Consider the following 18,609-nt stretch of genomic DNA (forward strand, 5'->3'; position numbering starts at 1 on the left):
CGGTACACATTTTCCATCCCCCATAGGGCTGATAACCAGGGCTGTGGAGTCGGTACAAAAATCTTCTGACTCCTCAGTTTATGAAACCTCCGACTCCGGGTACCCAAAAATGGCTCAGACTCCTCGACTCCGACTCCTTAGTCTATACTTGCCAGGGCTGTGGATTTTGTACAAATGAATGTGACTCCGACTCTTCAGTTTATAAAATCTCTGACTCCGGGTACCCAAAATTGCTCCGACTCCTCGACGCCGACTCCACAGCCCTGCTGAGAACTCCTTGAACACACACTATTGAACACTACAAGCAGCAGACATATAGCACAAAAGATGATAAGTAAACAGATATCACATCACCTGTTTCTCATAGATCATTATTTGATACATTTTAGCAGTTTATATGTAACCTTCATATGACATGCATTACATCACAAAATAACTACAGATATGTTGAATGCAACTCAACTTACCAATAACACAGACTGCAATAAATAAAGTTAATACGATTTTACTCTGCACACTACCTCCACTGCTCTCATCTGTGTCCATCATACCAATTAGCCTTTACAGTGCTGCCCCTATCTCTTACACTGCACTCCTCTCCTTGTACACAGTGCTTTCCTGCACACTACATCCATTGCTTTCATCTGTGTCCATCATACCAATTAGCTCTTTACAGTGCTGACCCTATCCCTTACGGTGCACTCCTCTCCCTGTACACAGTGCTTTCATGCACACTACATCCAATGCTGTATCCATCATACCAATTAGCCTTTACAGTGCTGCCCCTATCTCTTACACTGCACTCCTTTCCATGTCCACAGTGCTTGCATGCACACTACCTCCACTGCTCTCATCTGTGTCTATCATACCAATTAGCCTTTATAGTGCTGTCCCTATCCCTTACACTGCACTCCTCTCCCTGTACACAGTGCTTTCATGCATACTACCTCCACTGCTCTCATCTGTGTCCATCATACCAATTAGCCTTTACAGTGCTGCCTCTTTCCATTACACTCCACTCCTCTCCCTGTACACAGTGCTTTCATTGCTCTCATGTCCAAAAAAGCTTTCCCTTACATGCAGCCCATCCACGTCAGGTCCTCCCCTCCATTATTGCCCAAAGACAGCAAACCCACACAAAGTCATATACAGCAACAGTGCATATGGGAAGAGTATATAGAGGCAGCAAGAGTCTATTTTTTTTTTCTTTTTGCACCATTTTTTTCTTTATTACAATAAAGTTTATTAAAATTCCAGCAATATCTGCAATATACTTTTTAGGTATGCAAAATGTAAACCAATAAAATAACTTACCAATGTACACCTACCGTACATCAATGGTAGATTGTATCCAGTGCATAATCACCATGTATATACAAGCAGCAATTCAGGTGCATATACAGGCTTACGCCCAGTGCTGTAGCGCAAGAAATAAAGTTTAACCACTTAACGACCGCCTAACGCCGATAGGCGGCAGGTCGTAAGTGGTTTTACATGGAAACTTTCCATGTCAGTTCACGGAGGGTGTCTCCGTGAACAGCCTGCGAGCCTCCAATCGCAGCTCGCAGGCGAAATGTAAACACGCGGGGAAGAAATCCTGTGTTTACATCATACGGCGCTGCTGCGCAGCAGCGCCGTAAAGGAGGTCCGCGATCCCGGGCCTCTGATTGGCCGGGGATCGCCGACATCTGATAGGCTGAAGCCTATCAGAGGCAGTGCAGGACGGATCGCCGTCCTGTGCCGCCCATAGGAAGGAGGACAGGGAGGCTGGGAATCGCTGCAGAGGGGGGCTTGAGGAGGCCCCCCCCCCCCCCGCAAAACACAAACAGCCGGCTGCGATCAGTGGGGAAAAAAGGGGGGAAGTCTGATCACCCTGCCTCAAAGCGGATCTGTGCTGCGGGCTGGAGAGCCCACGCAGCAGAGATCTGAGTAAAACAGCCTGGTCCTCAAGTGGTTAAGGAGGATCGGCATGAGTTTCACTCCTGACGGTGCACACTAAAGATGTACAAGATGTAGGGTAGCAAAAATGGACTCGAGTCCGGAATGAAGAAATTTAACTTCTTCCCTTTATGTATTATGTATCCTTGCTCCTTGGCTGGTCATGCTCCATCCCATGTTTAAAGTACTGTGAATTAACAAGACACGCAATGTTCAATTTTTTTAACAGTAATATAACACATATGTGCCTATCAATTATCAAACCCTGATGCACATTGCTGAAATCATCATAGCAACACAATAGTATACCCTAGCCCTTACCTATATGTTATACACAACAGCACTACACTTAGATTGTGTTCATATTACAGAGCAAATCTGACCCTTTTCTGCAATTAACAAACAGACATATCAATAGATCCTATGTTAACGATAAGATCTGCTCACATATGCCCCTTGCGTAGACTGACTTTTTCAGCTACACAGACACACAGGCATGTCATACATACCATGCTGACAAAGGACACCATAAAATCATGGACAGACACATCATGGACAGTTCCACTGTGACCATCCACATTGAGGCTACAGTGTAGTGCGAACCCAGCCTTACTCAACACATAAACTATACACTTACCTTAGATTATACCCACATATACCCTACACATACTCTGTACTGTATACATACTTTGTACACTTTCACACATGCTCAAGATCTTACAACCCTCTCTTCATTCACCCTTCTGCTGTATGCTTTCACACACATTGCATCATTCTTTAATATTTGCAGTTTACACACTACTCAGCATTCTAAATGATTTTTTTCAGAGCAGTCTTGTGAAGTATTGACCTTTTCTCTGGCAGAGAAAAAGAAAATTCTTCACTGACAGCTGAGATAATAAACTTTAGAAGAAACTTTGAAAGTGTAGAGCTTAATGACTTTTTTGCATTGAGATAACAACTGGAGTTTCTTAACTCGTCCTGTACTGGAAACAAATAGACTTATGTCTCTGATCTTAATGTTTTATTTCTTAGCTGTACTACACATACAAATCATTATATCATAATTTTTTTCCGCTTCAGTGTCTCTTTAAAGAGAACCTGTACTGAGTAAAAATATTTAAAATAAACACACGAGGTAACTGCAAATGAACATTACATAGGTACCTTGCCATCAGTTCCTCTCAGAAGCTCACCATTTTCTTCTGACAATAACCCTTTCCAGTTCTGACAATATTTTGTCAGATCTGAAAATTATCAGTTGCTGTCAGTAAAATATCAGTTGCTGTCAGTTATAGCTGAGAGGAAAACGGATGTACCAGGAAATGTCCATGTTTCCCTATGGCTCAAGTGGGCGATGTTACAGTTTAACTGTGTGCTGACCAGAAAGCTGTTATGGGTAATGGCCATTTTCAAAATGGAGGACGGAAAATTCCCTTGATCACAGTGAACAAACAGGACACGGGACAGGAGAAAGACACTGAGGAGTAGACTACATGGAAGGTAAGTATGACTTGTGTATGCTTATTTTGACTTTTAATTTTCAGTTCAGGTTTTCTTTAACAATGGTTGCTGTCTGGTATCAACATCTGACAGTTGTTTAGAACAATGATGGAGACTTTTCCAGGAATGGGTTATAGGTTGCAGGAAATAGTGAGATCAATTGCGCAAACAGCAAAATCATCCCAGAGTGCGTGGTGGGTTCAAGCTGTGTAAGCAGTGGTTAACTCACCTAGGCCCCCACTGCCAATAGAAAATAAAAAAAGCATATTATTGATGGATTTAAATAGTAAATGCACCAGCATAATGCAATGTTTTGCTTTTATTAGTACTGTATTGTTCAATGAACAATATAAAAAGGTGATATTCTGCTTCAAACTGCTTCAAACAAAATCACTATAACTTTGTTCTGCTCTTGAAAACCTTAGTACCTTATAGGGGACTTCAGAGCAAAGTGGTCCAGCAGTTGCATTTGTGGCTGATCGCAAACTGTCTGCTCTCACTTGTTCTGATGCAGACAGCAATAGCTCCATAATATGTTGGCATACTAAGAATCAACACAAATAAAATCTCCAGTATGTTTGATTATTGTTACATTTGTGCCACAAAATATTTATCCTGCTTTCGCTTTGAAGATAATAATAGCAATTTTCTTGAGACGGTAACATCACCCAGCCCCCCTACCATGGCACACAGACATGAAACTGGCATGGCTGGGTAGTGTTGCGTTTGTACTGCATGAATCAGCATCCTATATTTTATAGTTTTTGAGATATTTAAGTTTTTTTCAATAAAACTTGAATATATCTCAAAAACTATAAAAGATAGAACAATAATTTTTGCAATACAATTGCGGCACTACCCAACCATACCAATTACATATCTGTGCGCCATTGTAGGGGGGTAGTGTAATGTTGTTTGGGAAAAAATAATTCTGTTTATCTTCTAAACGAAAGCAGCACAAATCTTTTTTTCCTGTGGCACAAATGGGCACAACGTAGCACTAACCAAACATGAAGGCTTTTTGTATTTGTGCTCATTGTAGGGGGGCCAACTTCACAGAGTGGCAGCAACTTCCTTTCTGTATCTTTGCTTTCTCTACATCAAGTGATGCAGAGAACTTAGAAGTGGGGTGTGGCCTCTCGGCGCTCAGAACTCTGGTTAGTAACTCCTTTTGCACTGTATTGGCCTGAAGAAGTGGGCTTGGACCCATGAAACGCGTTGCCAATGCTAATAAATGTTATTGTCATATGTGACTGCCGTTATTGATGTAAGCCATCTCCCCCTTTTCTTGATTTTAGTGTTTTTAACTTAGTTTTATATACTCTTGGGCGCCTCTTTCTCCTATTGTGCTGACGAAATGTAGCTCCAGAGGTAATCCAGCACAGCTCTGCTAAAATCCACTTTTTTATAAATAGATTAAGATACAATTGAAAAAAACTGATACAGACGTGAAGTGGCAGCAGTCCACCGTTTCAAGTCGTAGCACTTGTTCATGTCACACAGCTCAATGTCTTACCGTTACACACAAGCTTATGTAGTACACGTGGATGAGATACAACTAATCACAACACAATAGGCTAATGAATCGGCCTGATAAGGAACAGGAAACTGCATGTCACAACAGAACCTCTCACATTTCCCCATAGATAATTTTAAACTCACTTAAACAAACACGCCTCTTACACAGAAATAATAAGAGTAACTGCCACAGTTCAAGCGTTACGATCTAACTCGCCTAAGCTAAGCTGGATAGTCTTGATGCCAGAGGGACCGGCAAGAAGTGGCAGACATCCCAAATCAAAGAGCACATTCAGATCACACCACAAAACTGATGCCACGTGCCAGTATATGAGGCAACATTCCCATGGCAGCATGTCAAAAAACTACTAGGCGGAAGCAAAAGGCCAGTGCAGGAGCTAATGCACCTCAAAAGCGTCTCCTCTCTATATTTTCTCATCTAATAAGCATCCTCTGTTATATCAAGTCTTACAGCACTGTAGAGATGATCAGTTTATTCTACAGAGAATCTTTTGGAGCTGTATTCATGGAAAAGCATCTGATCAGTCTGATCAGGTAATTCATTTGTAAGTTTCTGATTGACTGGTCATGATTATGTCTCATTTTGTTTCTTGTGTGGATGAAATGTTGCCACCAGTCAGTCACATTCTACTTATAAACCACCTGATTAAATCAACCATTAACTTCTCCATGAATGCTTTGTGAAGAGAGTTTTGTAAAATAAGCTATACTTCCATATTGTTTTTAGACAAATCGACTTGTAGTGTGCATAGTTAAATGAAAACATTTTAAAAACAAATAATGTAGTCAAATATGTTAAAGACCGAGCACATCTAGTGCATATGGCTGATTTTGGGATATAAAGGGAAGTAGGGATGCATAGTGCTGTATTATTTGCATACTTTCCAAATAGTTTTTTCAAGTTATGCCTGATTGTCAACTACTTTACTAATGAGTATTACTTAAAGGGCCTTTGGGTTTTCCCTAATGCATTTTTATTTAGAAACCTGACTGTTTACTTTTTATTCAGGTTCTGCTTGGTAAAGCTAGAATAGTTCCTGTATTGGGTAAAAAGAAAATGGCACTGGATCCAACTCCAAATTTTGATAGCCATATATCTAAACAACCACCAATATGGAAGGATCCATTTGAAGATCAAGTTAAAAAATCATTGGTACGTTTTTTCCTCCTACTTCTTCTTCCTATTTTTTAACATTGAGTAGTTTAGTAGCTGGCTGTTTGTTTGTTTCTGCATGTGCTATACGTTAAGTTGTGATGTAGTGACCTAATTTGTTTGTTTGTTTTCGTGGAATTAAGTAAGCATTTCAATTTTATAAAATTTCTAGTGTTAAAAAAATGTATCGACATGGATTTTCATGTGAGTAAAGGTGGCCACTAATGATCCAATCTTTTTCATCCAATCTTACCAAATCTATGTAGTATAAGGGTACATTGAGTGAATATACTGAATGGATACTTCAGGCAGTTACCTTATATTACATAGAAATGGTAAGATTGGATGAAAAATATTGGATCATTAGTGGCCACCATAAGGTAGACCATATTGTAGAAGTTTATTGTCAATGTGATGGACTGATAGCAGAAAGGAGGCACCAGTGCAAAACATTGGAACAACATGTCTCCTCTTCAAAGGCATCACTCAGAATTACTGTCACATGCACAAACTTCCAGTATACTAGAAGAAATTTATTTTTGCAGCCATGAGGCAACTCTTACTATTTGTCATATACAGTATGTGACTACACAGATAGTGTGAGAGTAATTACTGGTAGGAGGTGCCCAATACAGGCTTCCCCTGTCCTTCTCAGCAGAGGCGTTCCAGCGCTGGATTCCTCAAAAGTTTGCTTGTTGGCACTTGTCACCACTGGCTCCTGGCTCTACTGGAGACAACAAGAATACAAATCAAATAGTAAAGAGCTAACAGGATAAAATGTGAAATTACATAGGCCAACAACACAATAAAAGGTGTATTGACACCACATTCACTCAGTTCCGGGCGGAGCTTGGGACGCACAGAGAGACGCTGAGTACACATGTTAGATTTTATATGCGCATTTTAGTGGAATACCATTTAAGTGCAATACTTTTTTTAGGTTTTTAATGGAATAAACGCTGTTCAAAAGAGAGAAATCATTGATGCAGTTTATGTGAAATCGCCTTATTGAGGCTTAAACGAGATTGCTGGTCTGTGGATGGTCAGCATGGTCATCCAATGAGCTGCTTCATACTATTGTGGTGGCTGGTATGTGGGAGTGCTGCCAGGTCTTCACATCACATCATTCATCCTGCACCGGGTACATTGCGTATAAAACAGTATTATGCTATGTGCGTTCATTTACCTGACATCAATGCGCGCAATCTCCTTCAGTAGCCGGCTCCAGGACCTGACGCCAATTTGCGTTAGGCGGTATTGGGGCTGCCGCCGTGGCCACGCCCATTTGTAGTTAACAAGTTGAATATTCCAAAAATATTTTCATAGGCTCTCCAGTATAGAGAAAGCAGGATTTTATTTAAAGCCCAAAAAATCCAATGTCACAAATGTGTAGCAGAAAAAGCACTCTGCAATAATCCAAAAAGTGTTCTATCATACAGGTGAAACTCGAAAAATTAGAATATTGTGCAAATGTCCATTTATTTCAGTAATTCAACTTAAAAGGTGAAGCTAATATATGAAATAATAAACCTTTGCAGGTGTTTTGGATTAATTAGCTGATTAGTCTGACACTTTGAGCCTAGAATATTGAACATTTTGACAATATTCTAATGGTCTGAGATTTTGATTTGGGGGTTTTTATAAGCTGTAAACCATAATCATCAAAATTATAACAAATAAAGGTTTGAAATATCTCGTTTAGCATGTAATGAGTCTCTTTCATATATTGGTTTCACCATTTAGTTACTGAGATAAATAGACTTTTGCGCAATATTCTAATTTTTCAAGTTTCACCTGTAAAGCACACACTGTCGTTCTTTCTACCAGGAGTGCTTGTTGAATATGAACTAAATGAGAGGTTTATTTTTTGTCACGTGGACACTTTTAACTATAGAAATGTTGGAATTTTACACTACGTAAATTGAGAGTGAAATCTGAAATGAATTTGTTCTCCAGGTCTACATGTATGAGTATGATACCAGCTCTAAACCTGTGAAAATGCCAAGACATTGCCTTCCAACTGCTTCAATAAATGCAACATTCATAACCCAAAAAACAGTTATGTTTCCAGCACGACTGCCAGCTAAGCCCACCTCAGGTATGTGTTTATTTAAATCTCCAATCTCATAACTCTTTACCTTCCTAGTGGTAACCTCTGAGTCAGGCTCGGGGTGGAAAATAACACCCTCCTTCTCCCATCACACCCACATATACAAGACCTCCTCTTCTCTGAGCACTTGAAGGAACTTTACTGAATATAATTTTAAGCAAACCTGAACTGAAAATTAAAAACTAAACATACACGCGTCATACTGTTCCTTTTTTATAGCATTGTATCATTCTCTAATATTTGCAGTTTACAAACTACACTCTGCATTTTAAACTATGAAAGGGAGCAGAGCTAATGGCCTTTGAATCTCCCTGCAGTAAAATCTTATCTGAAGTTGTCTTTCACTGTTTCTTACTGTTACTTTGATGTATAAGTGCTTCAGAAAAAAAGCATTGTTCTCTGACTAAGTTAGTTGGAGAGCTTAGAGAAGCTCTTTTGCAAAGATAACAAGTGACGTTTCTTAACTCTTCCTGAACTGGAAACAATATGAGACTCATATCTTTGCTACTAATGTTCTATTTCTTAGCTGTACTACACATACAAGTCATTATATCATAAGTTTATTTTTACTTCAGATCCCTTTAAGATGAATCTGCAAACAAATGGATGGATTGACAGATAGCCTGAGGAGAGCACATATTGAATAGGGAGAAATAGATATACCTCTATGTCTGCCCACTTAGATCTCAGCGGAGGCTACAGACTCTGAAGGCCCATTCACACCAGAAGCGCTGTGAGCGTTTTGCGATTAATTAGCGTTTTTTAAAATCGCTCCCATTCACTTTCATTAAAATTGCAGAAAAAGCGCCGCGATTTTTGCGTACGTGATTGTGGATTCGCCGCGTTTTTTCCGCTATTTTATTGAAAGTGAATGGGTGCGATTTTAAAAACCTCTAATCAATCGCAAAATGCTCAGAAAAGCACTTCTAGTGTGAATGGGCCCTGAAACCTGCCCCAAATGCGTGGCTTAATATGCTCAGTATGCTGAGAGGCTCAGCCTAGTCCTGATCGATTGCCTCTAGCCCAAATTAAGGAAAGTATTCCATATATCCAAACCCTTTAGAGGTTGGTGGAAGAGGGATGCAAAATTGATTTGATATATACAGTAGTTTGTAATATGAAGTGCCTAAATGAACACCCAGATATTTAATGCTGTCTTCCACTTAAAGTGGAAGCTAATTTGCAGGGCCTGGAGATCCTCTAAAGCAGCGGTCCTCAAACTAAGGCCCGTGGGCTGAATGTGGCCCCCTGAGGCTTTTTTACCAGCCCTCCACACACACAAAATGTATTACTTATAGATGCTGTCGGCTACATCTTTATATATTGGTGGTCCGCATATAGAATAGTAGTGCTGGCACCACCCATCCACATGGAAGCCAGAAAGCAGTAATTTGCTGGTTTCCAATCAAATTCCACATGAGGTGACACTGCTGTCCAATTGGACTGCAGGTTGTCACCTTGGTATGCTTTTCTGTCTGGCCCGCAAAGACTTCTACATCATTTTATGTATACTCCGGCCCACCAGCAGTCCGAAGTATGTTCACCCGGCCCTCGACTCAAAACGTTTGGGGACCCCTGCTCTAAAGGGGAGTAATTTTGTTTTGTCTGGGTTGATCTTGAACCTTGAAAAAAAAAATCCTAACTTAACCACTTTGCATCTCTACTTATGGACCAGAACAGTTTTGACGTTTTAGCTATGTCCCTATTTAATCAGCAATAACTTTATCCATACTTATGACACCTAAATGATATACAGTATAATCTTGTTATAATAAATTCTGGTATAGTAAACTACTGCTTCAGGTCCCAGACATTCTCCATAATAAGTCTATGGGAGCAACACCTGGTATAGTAAACCCGGATATAATAAAACTTCTGTTATAGTAAACATGTTTTTTGGCCCCTACGTGATACTGACTCTGAATATAGTAAAAAGTGGGCGGTGCGTGCATCGTATGTCAGTGCGAAACCCATGATCGGCTGCTCATTCAGGCTGGTTGCGACTGAGTTTATGCCTGATAACATTTGTGAGACAAGAAGAATGGGACTGGTGCTGGATATACAGTACTATACAAATAGCCTGGGGAAAAATGAAGAATAATGTAAACGTAAACCAAAGAGAATGCAGCATTACCACTTTGCAATCACCGATAAAAGTATCATCACTGTCCTCCCAAGGGATTGTACGCACAACTCGATATCTTTTCCCTTGTTAGCAAAGATGCTCCCAGTAGAGTGTGGAGCCCAGTACAGGCTACTTTCACTTGTAGTGCAGATCAGAGTGGGCTTACTCGCTGCAAAACTAAGGAGAGTGATGAGAGTGCTAAAATCCCGCACCACCAAGGTATCGGAGCCACTCGCCTAAGGAACCCTGGATACTGTAACAGCAATTTTTTCAGCCTGGATATGCAGCCCTAAGGTATACTTAATCTTGTAGTCCACCAAATGTGCAAGTGCTTGTACTGCGCCTCCAATGGGAGGACAGAGTTGGCTCTTTGCAGAAGAGAATGTACCAGGGCATGCTGGTCCATTTCTAGGACTATTTCTGATATAGGAAACTTCTGATCAAAACACAAAACAAGGCTGGCACCACAAAAATAAAATTCAGCTCTTTATTGAAGTGTCATTAAAATGACATAGTAGTCAAACATGTGATCAAAAATAGGCTAAAGCGGTGACATCCCGCTGTTTCGAGCTGGAAAGCTCTTTTTCAAGCCATTCAGCCATAATATAACCAGCAGCAGCATGTCCTGCAGCAGTAAAATTAGCCCACAAATTTCAATATAGTACATATTGCCAACACTGTAGAACAGGCATCACCAAAGCACAGCACTGGATCTCAATGTTACCCCCCAAAAAACTATATACAAAAGCTTTATACAAAAACCCAAATCATATTCACGGTTAAGGCCTCCCCTCCCCATGACATTTAGTAATTTCCTTATCCACCATGCCTCACGCCTTAAAAGTTCGTTGGATCTACTCAACCTTCCTCTCCTTTTGGAGGTACGCTATCTATTACCTGAACCCTCATCTGGGATAAATTATGTCTGGCCTCTGTAAAATGACTGGAAACCCCCTGTGTGGTATCTCTATTATGTATGGCCGTTTTATGACCTGTCTTTTTTTATTCCAGAAAAACTATTATTTTGTCCCAAGAACAGTTTAGATTTGTATGCATTTTAATGGGGAAAATAACATTATTTCTCAGTTTTAACCAGTTTAAAAATAAAAAGTGCTACTGTAGATAAAAAACACAGATTTTACTTGGCTGTTTCTCCCTTTTATAAAAAAAAAACTCAAGTTATGTTCCTGTCAAAATGTATGGTTATGATATTTGATTCTGAAATAAAAGTGGGTTTTTGCTACAGTGTGTACTTTTAACTTTAAATTGAGACAATCTTAAAAGTATTTTAATGGTAAAAATTAGAGAGGATAGGTTAATGGGGATACAACAATGTCTATACAGTACTTATCATATACAGTGGCTTGCAAAAGTATTCGGCCCTCTTGCAGTTTTCCACATTTTGTCACATTACTGCCACAAACATGAATAAATTTTATTGGAATTCCACGTGAAAGACTAATACAAAACGGTGTACACGTGAGAAGTGGAACGAGAATCATACATGATTCCAAACATTTTTACAAATAAATAACTGCAAAGTGGGGTGTGCGTAATTATTCAGCCCCGAGTCAATACTTTGTAGATCCCCCTTTTGCTGCAATTACAGCTGCTAGCCTTTTAGGGTATGTCTCTACCAGCTTTGCACATCTAGAGACTAAAATCATTGCCCATTCTTCTTTGCAAAACAGCTCCAGCTCAGTCAGATTAGATGGACAGCGTTTCTGAACAGCAGTTTTCAGATCTTGCCACAGATTCTCGATTGGATTTAGATATGGACTTTGACTGGGCCATTCTAACACATAGATATGTTTTGTTTTAAACCATTCCATTGTTGCCCTGGCTTTATGTTTAGGGTTGTTGTCTTGCTGGAAGGTGAACCTCCGCCCCAGTCTCAAGTCTTTTGCAGACTCCAAGAGTTTTTCTTCCAAGATTGCCCTGTATTTGGCCCCATCCATCTTCCCATCAACTCTGACCAGTTTCCCTGTCCCTGCTGAAGAGAAGCACCCCCAGAGCATGATGCTGCCACCACCATATTTGACAGTGGGGATGGTGTGTTGAGAGTGATGTGCAGTGTCAGTTTTCCGCCACACATAGCGTTTTGCATTTTGGCCAAAAAGTTCTGTTTGGGTCTTATCTGACCAGAGCACCTTCTTCCACATGTTTGCTGTGTTCCCCACATGGCTTGTGGCATACTTCAAATGTGACTTCTTATGCTTTTCTGTTAACAATGGCTTTCTTCTTGCCACTCTTCCATAAAGGCCAATTTTGTGCAGTGCATGACTAATAGTTGTCCTATGGACAGATTCCCCCACCTGAGCTGTAGATCTCTGCAGTTCGTCCAGAGTCACCATGGGCCTCTTGACTGCATTTCTGATCAGCACTCTCCTTGTTCGGCATGTGAGTTTAGGTGGACGGCCATGTCTTGGTAGGTTTACAGTTGTGCCATACTCCTTCCATTTCTGAATGATCATTTGAACAGTGCTCCGTGGGATGTTCAAGGCTTTGGCAATCTTTTTGTAGCCTAAGCCTGCTTTAAATTTCTCAATAACTTTATCCCTGACCTGTCTGGTGTGTTCTTTGGACTTCATGGTGTTGTTGCTCCCAATATTCTTTTAGACAACCTCTAATCAGTACGGTCATCCTGCATAACAACTTAGCTCAACTCGGGCTTGATCGAACTCTCTGCGATTGGATCAAAGACTTTCTCACAAATAGGACGCAACGAGTCAAACTCGGCAGCTGCCTCTCCCGAGTGAGGACCACAAACACCGGCGCCCCCCAAATACGAACGGCTGCACCTCAACTGCCGACTGTGTAAAGGTCATCAAATTTGCGGATGACGCCACCATACTGGGCCTCATCAGCGGTGAGGATGAACGCTCCTACCACAGTGAGATCGAGCGCATCTGCAACTGGTACAAGGATAACATGCTCGTCCTTAATGCTGCAAAGGCTGTCGAGCTGGTTGTGGATTTCAGGAAGCGCCCTCCCCCACTTGACCCGATCTTCATCGCAGGCACAGAGGTCACCAGAGTATCAAGTGTTCGGTTCTTGGGCACTACCATCACCAATGACTTGAGATGGAGGGAAAACACCACTAAATGCCAAAAGAAGGCTCAGCAACGGCTGTTCTTCCTAAGACAGCTAAGGAAGTTTGGCATGCCGCAGGAGCTGATGTCAAGCTTCTACACTGCCACCATCGAGTCTATCCTGTGCTCCTCCATCATCGTCTGGTATAGCGGTGCCACCACAAGCGAAGTACACACTTCATAGAGTTATCAATGCCGCAGAAATAATTATCGGTACACCCTTGCCACCACTGGATCTCCTCCATGCTTCCAGGCTGAAAACAGGGGCAAATAGGATCACGCAAGACCCCCTCCACCCCGGCGGACGCTTTTTCAACCGCATGCGCTCCGACCACCGCGATAGAGCTATTTCCACCAAAACTTCCAGACATAGAAACTCCTTTTTCCCCCAAGCAGTGCGCCTTCTGAACTCGAGACATGCACACAGCAAAGCTAAATAGCAGGTCTGTCACCCAGACCTAAATAGCCTGTATGTACTTAACCTAGGGCAATTCTTCATTTCATTAGAACTTGCACCTACGACTAATTAACCAAATAGCAGGACCAGCTGCTACTTTCTACGTCTGTTCATTTTGCACATGTACTTGCACTACTATGTTTTCAATGCCTGCATCTGTTCTTCAATGAATTTCTGTATTGCTACTTGCTAGTTATGTTCTGTTGTTGTTGTTGTTCTTGCACTATGCTCTATGCCAATGTGTACCACAAATAATTCCGGGTGCGGCAACCGCTGCACTTGGCGAAATAAATTGATTCTGATTCTGAGGTCGTCACAGAGCAGCTGTATTTGTACTGACATTAGATCACACACAGGTGCACTCTATTTAGTCATTAGCACTCATCAGGCAATGTCTATGGGCAACTGACTGCACTCAGACCAAAGGGGGCTGAATAATTACACACACACCACTTTGCAGTTATTGATTTGTAAAAAATGTTTGGAATCATGTATGATTTTCGTTCCACTTCTCACGTGTACACCACTTTGTTTTGGTCTTTCACGTGGAATTCCACTAAAATTGATTCATGTTTGTGGCAGTAATGTGAAAACTTCAAGGGGGCCGAATACTTTTGCAAGCCACTGTATATACAGTATAAAAATATTTGCATCGCCCGATGTGTAATAAAGCATATGAGCAACTGTAAATAATTTTATCATGCAGAGGGCGTGGTCTAAAAAGTGGTTGATGCCTTAAAAATGGGCATTGCCAAACAGTATATTTTATTGTAATTGGTTTCACTGCATCCCCATTATTACAGTACACTCTCTTACATTTCACAATGTACAGCACAGAGATTTTAAAGTGCACCCCCCCACCTGAATTTTGCCCTCCCCGGTATAGGTAGTAGATGTGCCCCCAATGTTAGGTAGGTTCCCCCAAGTATAAGTAGCCAGATGTGCCCCCAGTATTTGGTCCTCCCTGTATACATTGTTAGATGTGCCCCCAGTATTGGGTCCTCCCTCCCCGTGTAGATAGCTAGATGTGCCCCCAGTATTAGGTAACTCTTCCCAAGTATAGATTGCCAGATGTGCCCCAATATTAGGTCCCTCATCCCTATAGATTGCCAGATGTGCCCCCAGTTTTAGATCCCCCCTCAGTATAACTTGTCAGATGTGCCCCACTATTAGGTCTCCCAGTATATATTGCCAGATGTGCCCACAGTAATAGGCCCCCCCAGTACAGGTTGGCAGATTTTCCCCCTCTGTATTAAGCAGACCTTCCAGTATCAGACAGGCCCCTCTGTATTAGGCAGCACCACTTTGTATTAGGCAGTACTCCTCTCTATATTAGGCAGCCCCCCACTGTATTAGGCAGCCCCCCACTGTATTAGGCAGCACCCCCTGTAAAAAAGATCTGCAGGGAAAAGCATCACTTACCTCCCTGGTTCCAGCGACGATTGTGCAGTAGGAGCCTCAGTTTGCATCTCTGTAGTCAGCCTCATACTGCCGAGTATCTGGGTCCAAGCTTGATGACGTCACCAAGCTGGGACTCCCTCTAGTTGCGTACAGGGGGAGCCACAATCGTCACTGAACCCAAGAGAGGTGAGAGACACTTCTCTTCCAGCAGCTTTATGATGATTGAAAGATCACTGCTATTGGCAACAGCATTGATTGTTCATTCATGAGGGAAATCTACTTGGCTAAGGGATTACATGTTCCGTTTCACCAATTAGCGCTGAAGCAGGAAATAGTTTGACCGCACCCGAGCGTCCACAGCACTGCTTCAGCTGAAAATCATATATCTACGGCCTCATGGCTTGGATGAAGTCACAGAGGACATAGATATACTGTAGCTGGAGTGAAAATTAAAGCGATTGGACAGCTAGATTTACTGCGGTCTGGAGTAGCTGGGTTATTTCACACTTAACATCTATAGATCAATAGATATATGAATAATGGGGTACAATAATATATGGAGTATGCTTTTTTAGGTTAGGAGCTGGGGATGTATTCCTTGTATGAGATTTTGGGAGAGAGTGACATGGTTAAGTTTAACGTTTTATTAGTTTTGGTTTATTGGTCCTGCCATTTTACAGTTGCTCATATGGTTTATTACACATTGGGCGATGCAAATATTTTTATTCTGTATAATGGCATCTGAGTGAGCTATATATATGATAAGTACTGTATAGACATTGTTGTATTCATGTTTCTGCAAATTATGTTTATATTGTAAAGGATAGCGGAGATGCCGCCGCAGAGACAAGCGGCATGGCGGCTATCTCCGCGTATCAGCCGGCGGCTTCGGCCGCGCAGTTACATGCTGGTGCTCTGCCTGGTCCTTCTATTGCACATAGATTGAGGGCTACGCATGCGCGCACCAGGCGACGGGACCTTTATGCGAATAGAAGGGGAGTCAGCTGATCTGCCTTGTCAGCTGACTCCAGACGCTACCTCGGATTGGCTGAGTGACTGGGGTGGCGCTGCGGAGCATCTGTGTATATATAGTGGTAGTCTGTCAGTTGCTCCGTGTCTGCTGTTGCGAATGCTAACGTGTGAGCGCCCAGACCTAGTCAAATCCCAAAGTGTGTTAGAACCAGCCGGAGCTGGGAATTCACACTTAGCCAGATTCTGTTGATAGCTTAAAGTATTAATTCATTGTATTATCTGTTATGACCTTCTGCTTCCGTTGACTATTCTCCTGCTTACTGACTCTGTACCTCTGCCCATCTGATTCATGTTGCCGACCCTGCCTGTATCTAACACTGAATCAGTCTTCTGCCTTGGTACCTTATCTGTCCGTACGTTGCCTACTCTGCTTGTCTGACCTTTCTCACCTCACCAGTGGGCCTAGCCACTGGCGAGGGATCTGGGGCATTTCACCTGCTCCTCAGGTGATGCCCAACTGCAGCACTGTCTGTAACACCTGCTCCTCAGGTGTCCCTTGGCTGCAGTGTAGTCTTATTCACCTGCTCCTCAGGTGAATATCCTTTGCAGCACTGTCTGTAACACCTGCTCCTCAGGTGTCCACTGGCTGCAGTATAGTCTTAATCACCCTCTCCTCAGGTGATCATTCTCTGTAGCTCAGTTGGTGATAGCTGCTCCACAGGTGGCCACCGACTACAGTACAGCCGGACTCGCCTGCTCCTCAGGTGGTCATAGACTGCAGTATTGTCTGAAGCACCCGCTCCTCAGGAGACTTCCTATTCCTCACTACTGTTGCACCAAACACTATCTCACATTGGTAGTCCTGTGTCTGGCTATACTAGCATTATTGGTGATTCTGCAGATCACCACATAATCAGGTATAGCGTCTGTATTATTGGTGATACTGCAGATCACCAATAATCAGAAAATCTGTTTAGCTGACACCAATCGTTACATATATGTACAATTTTATGTAAATTGTTTGAACTTCTCTTTGTATGACAAAGTGGATCATGTCTAAATGTTTACTACCAATAAACGTGTTTTAAAAAAAAAAGAGATTGGACAGGGAAATAAGAGGGTGAGACAATGGGCTCGATTCACAAAGCGGTGATAACCCAGTTAAAGACTTTAGGCGTGATAACCATTTTTATCATGCCTAAACTCAGTTTAGGCTTGATAAGTTTAGGCATGATAAGTTTAGGCATGATAAGTTTAGGCATGCTAAGTTTAGATAAGTTTAGATCGCATGCAAAGTCCCGCACGCAAAGCAGCGCCATTAAACTCTATGCAAAGTGCACCAGACGTTGCTAGCGCAAAACTTTTGATCAGCTGTGCACTGCGGTGCTAACCCAGTTGGTGCTTAAACTTATCACGCCTAAAAACTTATCACACCTAAACTTATCATGCCTAAACTTATCACACCTAAACTTATCACACCTAAACTTATCATGCCTAAACAGAGTTTAGGCGTGATAAAGGGCTTTTCACCACGGTGCTAACTGTTAGCACCGCTTTGTGAATCAGGCCCAATGTCAAGAGCACATCATCGGCAAAGAGGGATAGCTTATACTCCCTCTTATACTCCCTCTTGCCTATGTTTACTCATAAGATGTCAACTGAATTCCTAATGGCTATTGCTAGGGGTTCCATGCAGATGGCAAACCGCAGGGGTGACAAGGGGCACCCCTGCCCCGTGCCATTAGACAAAGCAAAAAAAAAGCTGTGTTTTCAAGGAGGAGTTTAACTGCTCACTGAAGGTTCCAATATAGGCATCTGACTGAGGAGAGAAAGGCCCAGAGAATCCAAACCTCTTCAATATCTCAAACAGTTAGGGCCTGGACAGTCTATTGAAGGCTTTCTCTGCATCAGAACTCAAAAACAGAAGGCGTCCAAAAAACCCATCCAATCAATAAGCTCAATGGCGTGTCTATTGTTGTCCCAGGCCTGCTTCTTGATGATAAAACCCACCCACCTGGTCCCATTAATAATGGTGGGGATAATAAGGTTCAGTCTGTTGGCCAAGACCTATATATACTGTGTGTATATATATATATATATATATATATATATATATATATATATATATATATATATATACAGAGAGAGAGAGAGAGAGATCTGTGATTCACATTCTTAAATGTCTCAGATGGCGGCATCTTTACTGCTGAAAAGGTGCATCACTGTTTAATGCTTGTTTATGTATTTCGTGAAGTGAGCAGGAACAACACCTGATTTCGTTGAGGAGGGATGTCAAACTCTAGTCCTCTACGACCGAGG

General features: G+C 41.9%; 1 protein-coding gene across 2 annotated transcripts in view; it reads left to right on the plus strand.

Moving 5' to 3' along the window:
• Positions 1-18,609, plus strand: part of TEX15 (testis expressed 15, meiosis and synapsis associated) — a 126,496-nt gene that overhangs the window by 57,157 nt on the left and 50,730 nt on the right. For both annotated transcript variants that reach the window (XM_068233705.1, XM_068233704.1), the window contains 2 exons: positions 5,990-6,133; positions 8,090-8,231. In XM_068233705.1, coding sequence (XP_068089806.1) covers positions 5,990-6,133; positions 8,090-8,231 — 286 coding nt within the window. The remainder of the gene's footprint in view (positions 1-5,989; positions 6,134-8,089; positions 8,232-18,609) is intronic.

This window comes from Hyperolius riggenbachi, chromosome 1 (genome assembly GCF_040937935.1).
Source record: "Hyperolius riggenbachi isolate aHypRig1 chromosome 1, aHypRig1.pri, whole genome shotgun sequence".
Lineage (NCBI taxonomy): Eukaryota > Metazoa > Chordata > Amphibia > Anura > Hyperoliidae > Hyperolius > Hyperolius riggenbachi.